At 35.2% G+C, this 12,986-nt stretch overlaps 1 protein-coding gene across 3 annotated transcripts in view; it reads left to right on the top strand.

Moving 5' to 3' along the window:
• The window catches only part of ARHGAP42 (Rho GTPase activating protein 42), a gene marked incomplete at its 3' end in the record, with an annotated part of 295,173 nt that overhangs the window by 226,869 nt on the left and 55,318 nt on the right, over positions 1–12,986 (top strand). For all 3 annotated transcript variants that reach the window (XM_082626591.1, XM_082626592.1, XM_082626593.1), the window contains 2 exons: positions 7,803–7,907; positions 9,901–10,030. In XM_082626591.1, the coding sequence (XP_082482717.1) occupies positions 7,803–7,907; positions 9,901–10,030 (235 nt within the window). The remainder of the gene's footprint in view (positions 1–7,802; positions 7,908–9,900; positions 10,031–12,986) is intronic.

The raw sequence follows: 12,986 nt of genomic DNA on the forward strand, positions 1-12,986 counted from the left end.
TAATAATCCTTTTACATCTGTAGTACCTCCCTCTCTCTGGAGAGGTATGCAGGTAGCCTATTTCCCCATCTGAGCCTCTTTTATAGCCCATCTTGTCTGGGAACAGTGAACTAGACCATTCTGTAAGATGACATCAGGTATATAAAGAAAAGGTTGTAAAATTGTTTGCTCATAGGTCACAGAAGTAATGATAAGAATTTATGAATTCCTGTGATAATATAGGAAGAGAAATGGAAATTGTCCTTCAATTGAAATGTGTTTTCTTCTCTCCCTCTACTGCATCCCGAACTGGGATGGTCTGATAAGTCTTCTGTAATGCATGCCTTTCTGTTGACACCACAATCAAGGTCAATGTTAAATTTGTCCTTCTTCCAAAATATTTTCCTGGCTGCTGGATTTTTCCTATTAGAATGTCTGGCCAAACCAAATAGTACTGTCAGTTTAGTCTCCTTCTCATTTCCAGCCGCAAAGTCTCATCCACGGGGTTTTACTTAATTTCCACCCCAATGTTGAGAAGAATAGAAACAGGAGCAATAGAACATGGGCATGTTGCTCTTTAGGTTATGCATTTACAAATCAATTTGCAGGAAAAAAGCTTTCAAAATTTCAAAAACAAAGCCTGGAGGAGCTATAAACATAAAAGAACATGAGGATACTTTAATATCTTTGCAGGGTTTTTTCTGCAGAAATCCAATTCCTGTTGCATAAAATTTTATACTGCAGAAATGAAGCAGTCTATGCTAGTTTAGCTGAGATTTATGCATCAGAGTAAAGCAAAATACTTTAGGGATGCAACTAATCTCATACAGATTGTATGATATCAAGTAGAAAATATAAATAGTCCTGGTGATTCCCATTAAATAATATTCTTACTTTGTGATGATCATTTGAGATAATTTTACATTGTTTCAATTAATGTCAAGATCCTACAACAGTTGATCTTTGAACAACATGAGTTTAACTTTGTGGATCCCACTTATATTTGGATGTTTTTCAGTAAATACCGCAGTACTACACAATATGCTGGTTGGTTGAGTCTGAAGATGCAGAACGTACCAAGGCAGGACTGTAAAATTATATACAGAGTTGCAAAGGTTATGTGTGTGTGTGTGTGTGTGTGTGTGTGTGTGTGTGTGTGTAGGCGTCCTTAATTCCCAAATTGTTTAAGGGTCAATTTGTACTTACGATAAAACTTCTACAGAATATTCAGATAATATTAGGAATAGATGTTCCTACAGTGTCATATTCTAAGGAGAATCTAGGTCTAATACAGGAAAAAAGAGGGGGCATTTATATATTTTTTATAAATTATTTTTGAAGTGTACAGAAAGCCAGCTTTTTAAACTCAGTTCTCCATTAGCTATATGATTTTAATGGCCTTTTTTCCCCTCTGTTTATCTATGATATTTTATTTAGAAAGTGATGGTAGCTAACTCATGATTTTAGACACGTACTACCCAGTATGGTAGCAACTACTTGTGTATGTCTATCAAACCCTTGAAATGAGACTAGTGTAGATTAAGATGTGCTCCAAGTGTGAAATAGATACTAGATTGAAAAGGCTTTAGTACAAAAAATTTTTAAAAAAGCATTTGAAATATCATTGAAACCTCTTCTATATTGATTACATGTTGAAATGATAATCTTTTGAATACATTGTATCAAAATATTAAATTTCACTTGGTTTAAATTTCTTGTGACTACCAGAAAGTTAAAAATTTCACATTGGTTTGCATTTGTGGTTCACATTATATTTCTGTCCAGCAGTCCTAGCTGTAACCTTTCAGATTTGCCAAAAAGATACTTGAGTTCAGGTCTGTAATGGGGGAAAAGAGATCAGCAAGAGAGAAACATCATCTCCTGACTCTTGACCGTAAGATCCTCCTACTTCTCAGAGTTGCCCAGAGCTTCTGAGAATTTTGAGGGATTGAAAAAGCTTGAGAAGTAGCTGAACATGAACAACCTACCTAAGAGAGTTTAACCCCAGTGTCTCAGAAGTCTGTTTTGGGACATGAAATTTTTCGGTTCAGAAAACCAAAATAATCTTTTTATGACAACTTCTTTATGGTTCATTCAGCTGCAGTTCGTGTATGTTTTGATTATAGCCTTTGAGCGTACTTAGTTGGGACTAATGTTTTGTGAGCAACTACTATGTGTCCCATGTTTTCTGTGTTCTCCCACATGAACCCCACCACGGCTTTATTATTGGTAGTTGTTATCCTTCCAGATGAGGAAGTTAAGTCACAGAAAGATTATTAGTTGCCTGAGGTCACAAACCTAAAGAGGGGGAGAACCAGGAATCGAGAATGCAAGTCTGAAGTTACAGTTTTGTACCACCTATACTGCCTTAATGGCTACTTGATTACAAAAATTAGTTCTTCTTAGTACTTGCTCTGACCAAATAAAATGGATGACCTTAGAAAATTGGATTATAAAGCTATTTTGATTCCTTAAAATTAGAAAAAGAAAGTAAGAGATTGACCTTTACTTTGGTAAAGGTACTTGAGTCAGGGCACATACCTGTCCATTCATTCACCTGTTCTTCCATCCTTCTTTCATCATCCTGTTTTAAGTTGTCTCCCCAGGCCACAGGTGACTGGCCACCTTCCATGTAGAGACAGAAAAGTATAACGGCTGAGTGACAATAAGATGGAATTTGGCTTCAGTCTTAATAACTGTGAATTTGGCACACTTTTCAAATTCTGTGTGCCTCAGGTTTTTATCTGTCAATCAGGGATAAAATTTGTATGTAGTTCCCAGGATTGTGATGAGTCTCAACCGACGCAGGTAATGCATAGAGTAATTGCCTGGTCCATTATTAACATCAGCAAGGTATCAGCTAGTGTGAGCTCTCACATGGACTGTTATTACTAGATATGAAAACAGTATTGATGAATCATTTATTAGTGTGGCTTCAAAGCCAGATAAAGCTTTACATGTTTTTTTAATTTTTAATTTTAACCTGCTTCGAAGTATACATCTAAATTCCGTAATAACATTTTCATTTTAGAGTATTTTTTAGACTTCATTTTAGTCTTTTTGAATTATGTTTAAAATTCATATGATAAATGAAAATAAACTATTAAATATAAACTAAAGCACACTTTTGATCCTCTTCCCTTATTCTGCTGAATTTAATTTTAAATCATTTTCTGAAGAAAATTTCAGGTAATTTAGTTAACATGCTTTAGTTTTTTAACTTATTATATCATGAAGTATACTATAAAATGCTTTGTGGGTTCTCTAAAAAAGTTTGAATAATTTTGAGACTGAACACCAGCTACTTGCTAAGTTAAAAAAGACTATCAGATAGTATATAGACTTTCAGGTCTTGAAAGTCAAACCTTTTGTGTTCTTTTTCAATATGATTGATTAGCCTTAATGTAGAAAATTTAATTTAGGGTAAATTAAAGTGAGTCTATAAGATAATGTCATTTAAAAAAAGAAAAACACTGTAGGACTAAAGGTTACATTTGTATCCTGCTGAAAAACCTAAGTGCAATCATTCTATAAAAATGAAACAATAAAGCTCTCCTCAGCTCGTATATTTTTAAATAAAAACTGTGTTGGTTTTTGGATTTAGTTCTAGATACTGTCATTGAACATCTGAAATTTATAATAGCAGTTAGATAGTGAATAGAATTTTGGAAAAGTAAGAAAAAAGCATTCTATGTGTTTGGCTAACTCATCCCTTGTACTTCATATATGGGAAAGAATCTAAAAAAGTGGATATATGTATGTGTAAAACTGATTCACTTTGCTCTATACCTGAAACTAGCACAACATTGTAAATGAACTATACTCCAATAAAATTTTTTAAATTTAAAAATTAAAAATTAAAAAAATTTTAAAAAAGAAACTAACCAAAAAAAAAAAAAAATCCATCATGTAAAAGCCTGTTCTAAACGTAGCTTCTGCTGGGCTTAATCACATCAATGGCCACATTACCTTCTTCATTCCCATTTAGTTGAAAAGATAAGCTGACTGTTCTTCCTTGTTTTTGTTCCTTTACCACAGAATTTTACCTCTCCCTACTGCTACTTCATCTGAATTCCATCCCCTTGAGATCTTAGAAATTCTTACCTTCAGGAACTCCAGTGAGACTTTACTGCTGAGGCAGTATATAACCATGACTTCAAAAAATTTTGGCTTTTTAAATTAATTGAACCTATGTACATATCTATTCATTCATTCATTTGTTCTCCCATCCTTCTTTCATCACCCTCTTTTAAAAGTTGTCTCCCTAAGCCACAGTTGACTGACCACTTTCCATCCTTGACTCTCTTTTTTTTCTTCAGTTTTCTCATTTATTGGGTTTTTCATTTTTCATTTCCATTCAATAAACTCCTCTGAGCGCCCATGCATTAGACTTAAAGCACTCTGTAGTCATTCTGAAGCTGTCCTCTAACATGTTTCTGTTTCCTCCAAGGAAAGAATAGCAAAGACTACAGCAGTAATTTGCAGGCCAGACACCTGTACAGGACGAAAATTGATGCCTTGCCTTAGCCCTACTTTTCCAATCTTCTTATAGATTTCAGTGGCCAAATGTAAACATCTGTATAAGATTTTGATCTCTTTTAGTGCTCTGTGCTCTGTGTATAAGTGTTTGTTTTGTTTTTTTTTTTTAAAAACAGCCTTATTGGGTTGTATAATAATACACATACCATTCGGTTCACCCAGTTTTAATTCGTTTTTGTCTGTGGTGTGACATAGGTGTCCAACTCTATTCTTTTGCATGTGGCTATCCAGTGGTCCAAGAATTCTTTGTTGAAAAGACTATTCTTTATCCACTGTATGGTCTTGGCACCCTTGTGGAAAATAAGTTGACCGTAGATGTATGGGTTTACTTCTAGACTCTCAGTTCTCCTCCACTGATTTATATGTCTGTCCTTGTTCCAATATCACACTGTGTTGATTATCCCAGTGCTGCTCAGTTTGGACAGCAGTCATCTGGAATTACTGGAATTACTCCAAATTGCTTCGGAGGTCTGCCCCTCACTCCCATGCTAAACCCTGACACCTTTTTTCACTTTGCTATTCACAGTATCACTGGTAACTGTGAGCCCTTAAGGCTTGAAACCTGGTGATTAATGGGCTGGGAAATTATGAATAGCTGTTCCCTTACTGACTTGTAATGGGTTTTGCTAAATGATTATCTATAAAGACAGTATCAGTTTTTACATTTGGTCAGGTTTTTGGAGTGGAGGAGTCATTTGGTTCTAAAGCCCTTGGGAATAATGAAATGCTATATGAGTTTGTCCTGATGATAAAAGTGCCTTTCTTAATATTAAAACCTAATCTGTCTATCTAGTAGTTTGTAGTGATTATTGTTATTTAAAAGTTAGGTTTACTTTAAGGTAAGCTGAGACAGTAGTCTTTTTCCCACCACTCCACCGACTCAGGCACATTGAACAGAGAAAATGACACGTGGGAGATGCAATTCTTAAAGATTGTCAGGCTGTCCTATTAAGTTTCCTTAATTTAACATCATGGAATTTACTGAGGATGAAATGAATGAGTATATATTCAAACCTAAGAAACATTTAACTTTGCTACCATCTAGAGGCAGTTACTTCATACATGCTGTCTTTATTAAACTTTCCCAGATGCTACTTCCAAAGTAGATGTAGAACAAAAGTAAAAGATAGGTGGTTCTTTGTATATAATTTTTCTGTACCTCCCAAAGAATTGTACTGTTCCTAGTGGGTGCTCAGCATGCATTGTGAGATTAAAACATATTTGTTTGCTACTAAGTGAATCTGAATTTTACCAGAAGTTGCCAATAGGAGATGGATCTCAGGGAATTGGGTGTTTCATAGGAATATTTATTGCAGACATTATTAAAGTATCTTCTTTATAAGTTAGATTCTTTGTACTTAGCATGATATTAGAATAGTATCTTTCTTTTATGGCATCCAGTTCCTAATAAGACAGTTTAATTGTGGGCTAATTATAGACATTAAAAAATTAAACAATACTTCTTCCAACAACTTCATAAACTATTATTCAGATACTTAGAGGGCCTAAATACTTCAAAAGTATTTTCTTATTTTGTCTCTGAAAATCTCTAAATCTACATATCCAAGCCTGTTAATTAAAGGTAATTTTAATCCTATTTTAAGATACAGTTCTTTTTAATTGGGCCACAGTATGTGCAAACTATATATCTTAAATTATTGAGTAATTTAACAAATATAACATCCTTTTAGTAAAGGATAAGCTATTGAACTTTAGTTTTGATAATAATTATTGATGTAAAATTGACAGTGTAAAATAGTTCTAAAATTTGCAAACAATACATTTTGACATATTATCAGGAACTATTGAACAAGTGAAGGAAATTCTTTAAAATATAACAACTTAAGGGCTTCCCTGGTGGCGCAGTGGTTGAGAGTCTGCCTGCCGATGCAGGGGACGCAGGTTCGTGCCCCGGTCCGGGAGGATCCCACATGCCGCGGAGCGGCTGGGTCCGTGAGCCATGGCCGCTGAGCCTGCACGTCCGGAGCCTGTGCTCCACAACGGGAGAGGCCACAACAGTGAGAGGCCCACATACCGCAAAAAAAAAAAAAAAAAAAAAAAAAAAAAAAAAAAAATATATATATATATATATATATATATATATATATATATATATATATATATATAAAACAACTTAAAACCAATTTGAAAGTATATGCTTTCCAAAACAAACATAATTTTGTAAGAAGTTGACTTGTTATAGGAAGAAGAGCATTAGGTCATTGTAGAATCAGTATTTAACTGTTGGAAATCATAACACACATCCATACCAGTTGATGCTTAGCTGAATCCTCCTTCTTCCCCAGACAGAGGAAATGACGGGACGTTATTCACATATGAAAATGGTTTCAAATTGTGTTTCTTCCTTAATTTAAAATAATAGTTTACAGACATATTATGCTATTTGAATTAGAAAAACATTAGCCACTTCTCAAAAGTATTTTCTAACTTTATTGTAGGAAGAAGTTGTGGATGAGATTGAATTGGTGGACATGTCTGTGGAATAAAATCCCAGTGAATTAAATGAAAGAATTTAAGTAAATTATTTTTCAGTTATAACATTTCATATAAACAGCTGTGTCCTGTAACTCTATGGAGAGCTGCTCTTGCTTTACAAATAAGAACATCATAAATAAGCGCACATGAATTTGGGATTAGAAGGCTAGGATCATAGAAATTGTGCTTTTCTAAAGGAGATTTTACTCTAGCTCTTACGTGAAAGATCTGTATCTAGCTCCATGTTTTTGCTCAACTCTTCCCTCTGTTTTGAGTTCTTCCTGCTGCTTGCTTAAGTGTTGTCTGTTTAATACCCAAACCAGTACTGCCACCTTGTGATATTTTTCTTAATTTCATCTGGCCATCCTTATTCCTTTCATTGGGTACTTTTATCTCTAATTTACTGGTTTAGTCTTCCTCACATCTGCATATATTTGACCTCCCTATTTTGGTTAGAATCTCTTCTATGTTCCTTTGGTCTTTATCCCCATTAATGTTCTCTCCTGGATATTTCGTCAGTGCATTGGAAGATTAGAGTACTTAACTTGACTTGACACCTGTCCATGACAAGACTTAAATATTAAATCACATCTACCAAAAAGAAAATTTAACTTCCATGTCTTCTGTTTCACATCCATAATTCTAGTGCCTACTTAGCTAAGGAGATTCAAAATTTGTTAGCTTGAGAGATTAGAATGAAATATAATTTCTCTAATTTATTATATTTGATCATCATTTTTAAAACAACACGTTTTCATGGTTTCTTTTGTATCTCTTTATTTTTGCAGCTTTTGTCATTCCTTCAGGGTTTATTTACTTTTTACCACGAGGGATATGAACTCGCCCAGGAATTTGCACCATATAAACAACAGCTGCAGTTCAACTTGCAGAACGTAAGACTATACCTGTTCTCACTGCCTCTCCTTAGTGAATAAGATGATCCCAGGGCAACTGAGTTATGACCAAATTGAACCTTGGAATCTTTTAAAAACTTATCTAAGTACAAAAAAGCTCACTCGTTTAGAAAAACCACTTAATAAGTTTATTAATTTTTTTTTATAATTGCTGGTTGAAAGTATGCCAGGAAAGAGTAAATCTTATTAACTCTTTAGAGTTACAAAAATATGTACTGGAAAATTTCATAAAAATAAAAATATCTGAGGTGCAGAAATATTGGAAGCTTTTGCCTTTATCTAGTGTTTTCATTATTTTACTGGGTGACCCTAGGCAAGTTGTATTTCCTGAGAGGGCAGAATTTCTATATTTGTGAAATGAACAGGCGGACTTTCACACTCTGTCCCTTTCTTCCCTGAAGTTGTACTATTATATAGCTGATATTTAGTGTTTTGTAAAAATAAACATAAATATGGTTTTGAAGCATTCATAATAGCTGCTTTAAAGCTACAGGGAGAATTATTTACAAACATCCTATCTATTTCTGTCAGGGTTTATTTTGTAAAGTTCTCCAATCCTTTTAATATCTGATTGCATAGTTAGACAAATTCTGACTTACGTACGCTGAACACCAGTTACACTTTTAAAAAAAGTTAGCCAATCCATTTCTGCATTATCAAATATGACAACAAAATCTTAATTGTTGAGGATTTTGTATAAATGAAAAGTTATTTCTGAAACCCTGTCTAGTACTCTATAGCTAAAATAATTTGTGAAGGTTTCACTTAATTTTCTATAAAAAGCCTGCCTTTCACTCCTTACCTGATTCTTGCCATTATGAAGATGTTCAGCAAATAGAAATAAGGAATTGGAGTGTCCCATGAGAAATATGTGATTGGATTTATTCCACCTGTGTTTCGAGTTTAGCTTTTTATTTAACCTAGATTTTCTAGCAGAATCGATTTCACGTTCAATTCATTCCATTGCTTTTCAATATGGAATGCATTTGGACTTTTTCAGTAAATATTAAAAGGGAAAATTATAAAATCCAAAGTATTTCATTATTTATTTCCATACTAAATGCAATTACAGTAAGATTCCTGGGATTTGAGAACAGGAGACAGGTAAAGTATTAGAAAAAATTCTGATCCTTATGTTTAAAAGGGAAAAGTGGCAAAAGTGGCAATTAAGAAAACTTTCTTAACTTACTTTGAGATTCAGGTCTTTTAGTAGGGGCCATAACAAAATCTTAGAGCTGGGTGGTGATGATTTTTATGTTTCCAAATGAATATTGTTGAGATAATGTGGCCTGAATACAAAATTGATTTTCGTAGAGAAAAGCCTTATGCTTTCTATGTCTTCCCTTAAGTAAACTTGCTATGATGTAAATAAGCTATTTCTTACAATAGAAGAAGTTAGAACTTGGAAACCTATTCATTTTTATGAGTTAATTTATGCACTGACTTCTTGATAACTATATTAGGATTTCTAAAAAACAAGCTAAGTGATATGTCTTCAAAAAAGTGTTTGGAATAAAAGTGATGAACTTCTTTCTTGGTTAAGTGCCACATATATGAAAAGTATGTGGTTTTATTTTAATCCCCAAAAGAAATTAAGTCCCTGTGTATCTTCCTTTTTACCTTAGGTATTATGGCATATAGAACTCTATTTAATTAGTATTGTGTATTTGTAAAACTTTAAGTTGTCCCCTAGGTAATGTTAAGTGGGAAATTGGACGAAACACACACACACACACACACACACACACGGAGATTCAAAGAGAAACATGCAGAAGGTCATTCAGCAAAATTTCACTAAAGTAATTCAAAATTAGAGCATAGGATTCAACGGAGAGGGTTGTGAATATGGTGAACAGCCCTGAAAGAATCGAGGTTATCCTTTGCACCATTTGCAGTTTTGAAACTTTAGGCTGGAGGTTCCTCAAAACTGGTAGAAAACAATGAAGGAAATCGTTGTTTCTGTTTACTTAAGACAAGGAATAATTTTGAAAGTACGCGACAAGAGGTAGAGCGGTTGATGCAAAGGATGAAATCTGCCAGTCAAGATTACAGACCACCCAGCCAGTGGACGATGGAAGGCTACCTTTATGTCCAGGAGAAACGTGAGTTGCAAAGACAGAAGTTAATGTCTCTTATGATTAACATTCTGTTTCTGTGAGATGTGAGTTGGTTAGTTTCTTTTCCATCAAGTAGGAAGACTGGAATTCCTGACAGCTTTATCCTGCTTAGTCTGCTCTGCCAACCACTGCCACCTAGGTGTGGAAGTTCTTCCACAGATTCTCTAAGTTGGTATGTTATTGAACTTGGAACTTACACTTTTCATGATGATATAGTAACATGAGTTCAGGTTTAGAATTTAATTATGATATCTAATCTCAATTTAAAGTTTCATGGAGAATTAAAAATCAAAGCCTTTATCAGATGAATCATCTTGGTGACTTTGGTAACAGTTTTCCCCTTCAGCAGCATTATTTCATTTAATTCTGTGCTCTGACAGTTTTCAGGAGTAAAATTGGCAATTATGTAATGTCAAACTGGCACTCTTTGCTTCCTGAAGTTAGGAAATAAGCATCAGACCCAATAGAACACTACTATAATTGCCTCACACTAAGAAAGTTTTTCTCACAAAAATTAATAAAAAGCCCTTCAAACTTGTATAACTAGGGTCCTTTCTTGTCATAAAGTGGAACGAGTGTGACTAAATTAACTCTCTATTTCAAACCAGAATGCCCTAAAGCACTCTTACTGTTTGTGCTAAAGGAACAGTTGTTTTTTATTTCTAGTGCATCATGGACCAGTGTCCTCGTAAAACACAAAATCACCTGCTTGGATTTTGCAGTAACCTCAAATTGCTCTGCAAGTTCTGAAATGCTTATTCTCACTTTCTGTACTTTTTCTCACGTATGGGACTCAAAGACCACATGCAGTAGCACTGCTCCAAGTCTCCCTATCCATAGACAATAGATCAATGTAGTTGTTTTGGTTAGAAGACATTATAGTTAAAGGGTTTGAGATGCAGAAGCTGTAGATGTTGGATTGACTGTGAAAATTTTTTGGACATGATGCAAAATAATCACTAAAATGCCAACATATTTTATATTTTACATGCCTAGGTGATGCTCATTTGTTCCTTAGCAATATGCAAGCAAATAACAGTTTGATCCAGTTATCTTGGCAAACATTTATTACTGCATAGGTGGTAGAGGGCTGCTGGCTCAGGAGGTCCGGTTCCAGGACCTTCTCTCTCTCGTAATTATCTACCTTTGACCAGTCTGCTGCTTTCAGATGTTAAAATGGTAAATCTGATTACCTGCCTATCTATTCTCTAATTAGAATATCGTAAATAGGTTTTACCAAAATTTCTTGAAAAAGACGGATTCTTTTGTCATATATACAGTATATGGATTTGACTCAGGACTCTAAGGAAATGTTTGAATACTGAATAATTATTCCATATTTGAGAGCCTCACTGGGAGGGTACCTGGAGGGGAGCTCACATTTTGCTGAGTGGAAGAATTTGTGGATAGTGAGGCCTGTTCAAACATCTGGTAGAGGAGGTGCCATCCTCTTGCCTGAAGAGTTTTTATTCATTTTAACTCAATAATACTTTATTTCTTGAGGTCCCCCCCCACATTGTTAACATAGTTGCTGAAAGCTTTGTGAGTATACAATATCTTGTTCTAAACAAAATCTTTGGATTACCTAGCAAAATTCTTGTGTACATAACCTTCAAACATGCCCTGCTCAGTTGCTACTTGGTAGTTTATCCATTGGATGGTGCTGTGGTTTGCTTACCCACTCCACAGCTGTTGGACATTTGGATCAAACGAAAAACATAGTTCCTACCATATGACCCAGCAATCCCACTACTGGGCATATACCCTGAGAAAACCATAATTCAAAAAGAGTCATGTACCAAAATGTTCATTGCAGCTCTATTTACAATACCCAGGGCATGGAAGCAACCTAAGTGTCCATCAACAGATGAATGGATAAAGAAGATATTGCACATATATACAATGGAATATTACTGAGCCATAAAAATAAACAAAATTGAGTTATTTGTAGTGAGGTGGATGGACCTAGAGTCTGTCATACAGAGTGAAGTAAGTCAGAAAGAGAAAAACAAATACCGTATGCTAACACATGTTTATGGAATCTTAAAAAAAAAAAAAAAAAAAAAAGGTCATGGAGAGCCTAGGGGCAAGACAGGAATAGTCACAGACCTACTAGAGAATGGACTTGAGGATACGGGGAGGGGGAAGGGTAAGCTGGGACAAAGTGAGAGAGTGGCATGGACATATATACACTACCAAATGTAAAATAGATAGCTAGTGGGAAGCAGCCGCATAGCACGGGGAGATCAGCTCAGTGCTTTGTGACCACCTAGAGGGGTGAGATAGGGAGGGTGGGAGGGAGGGAGATGCAAGAGGGAAGAAATATGGGGACATATATATATGTATAACTGATTCACTTTGTTATAAAGAAGAAACTAACACACCATTGTAAAGCAATTATATTCCAATAAAGATTTTTAAAAAATTAAAATAAAAGCATGGTTCCTTTAATAATTTCAGAGCTGGATGGGTGGACAAAATGCAGTGTTTTATGCACCTGTCTGATGTTGGTATCTTTTGTTCTAAGATACCTGACTTCTCCTCTGGGTCAGGCTGAACTGATCATAAAGCCCTTTGTGGCACTGACCTTTTTTTCTGAGAGTTCCTGTCCCTCTAAATGATAACATCTACTCTCAGACCACAAAACTCAGGTAAATCTTCAACTCTGGTGTCTCTCTGTAGCCTGGGACCAAGTCTGTCCATTTATCTTGTCGATTAACTTTGAACCCACACCTCTCCATGTCCACAGTCTTGCAGTGACCTCCTAACTGTTCTCTTTTCACATCCAGGCTTGTCCATCTCAGTCCATTCTCAGAGAGCTTCCAGCAGCTCCCTGCAGTGCTTGCTTGGTTGTGCCTCTCCTGTGATGGCCCTGGCCATGCATGGCATTTGAGGCTCTCACAGTTGGGCTCCTCTATTTTTAGCATCCTCTCTTATGATG

This window comes from Mesoplodon mirus, assembly GCF_964341445.2.
Source record: "Mesoplodon mirus genome assembly, chromosome: 7".
Taxonomy (NCBI): Eukaryota; Metazoa; Chordata; class Mammalia; order Artiodactyla; family Ziphiidae; genus Mesoplodon; species Mesoplodon mirus.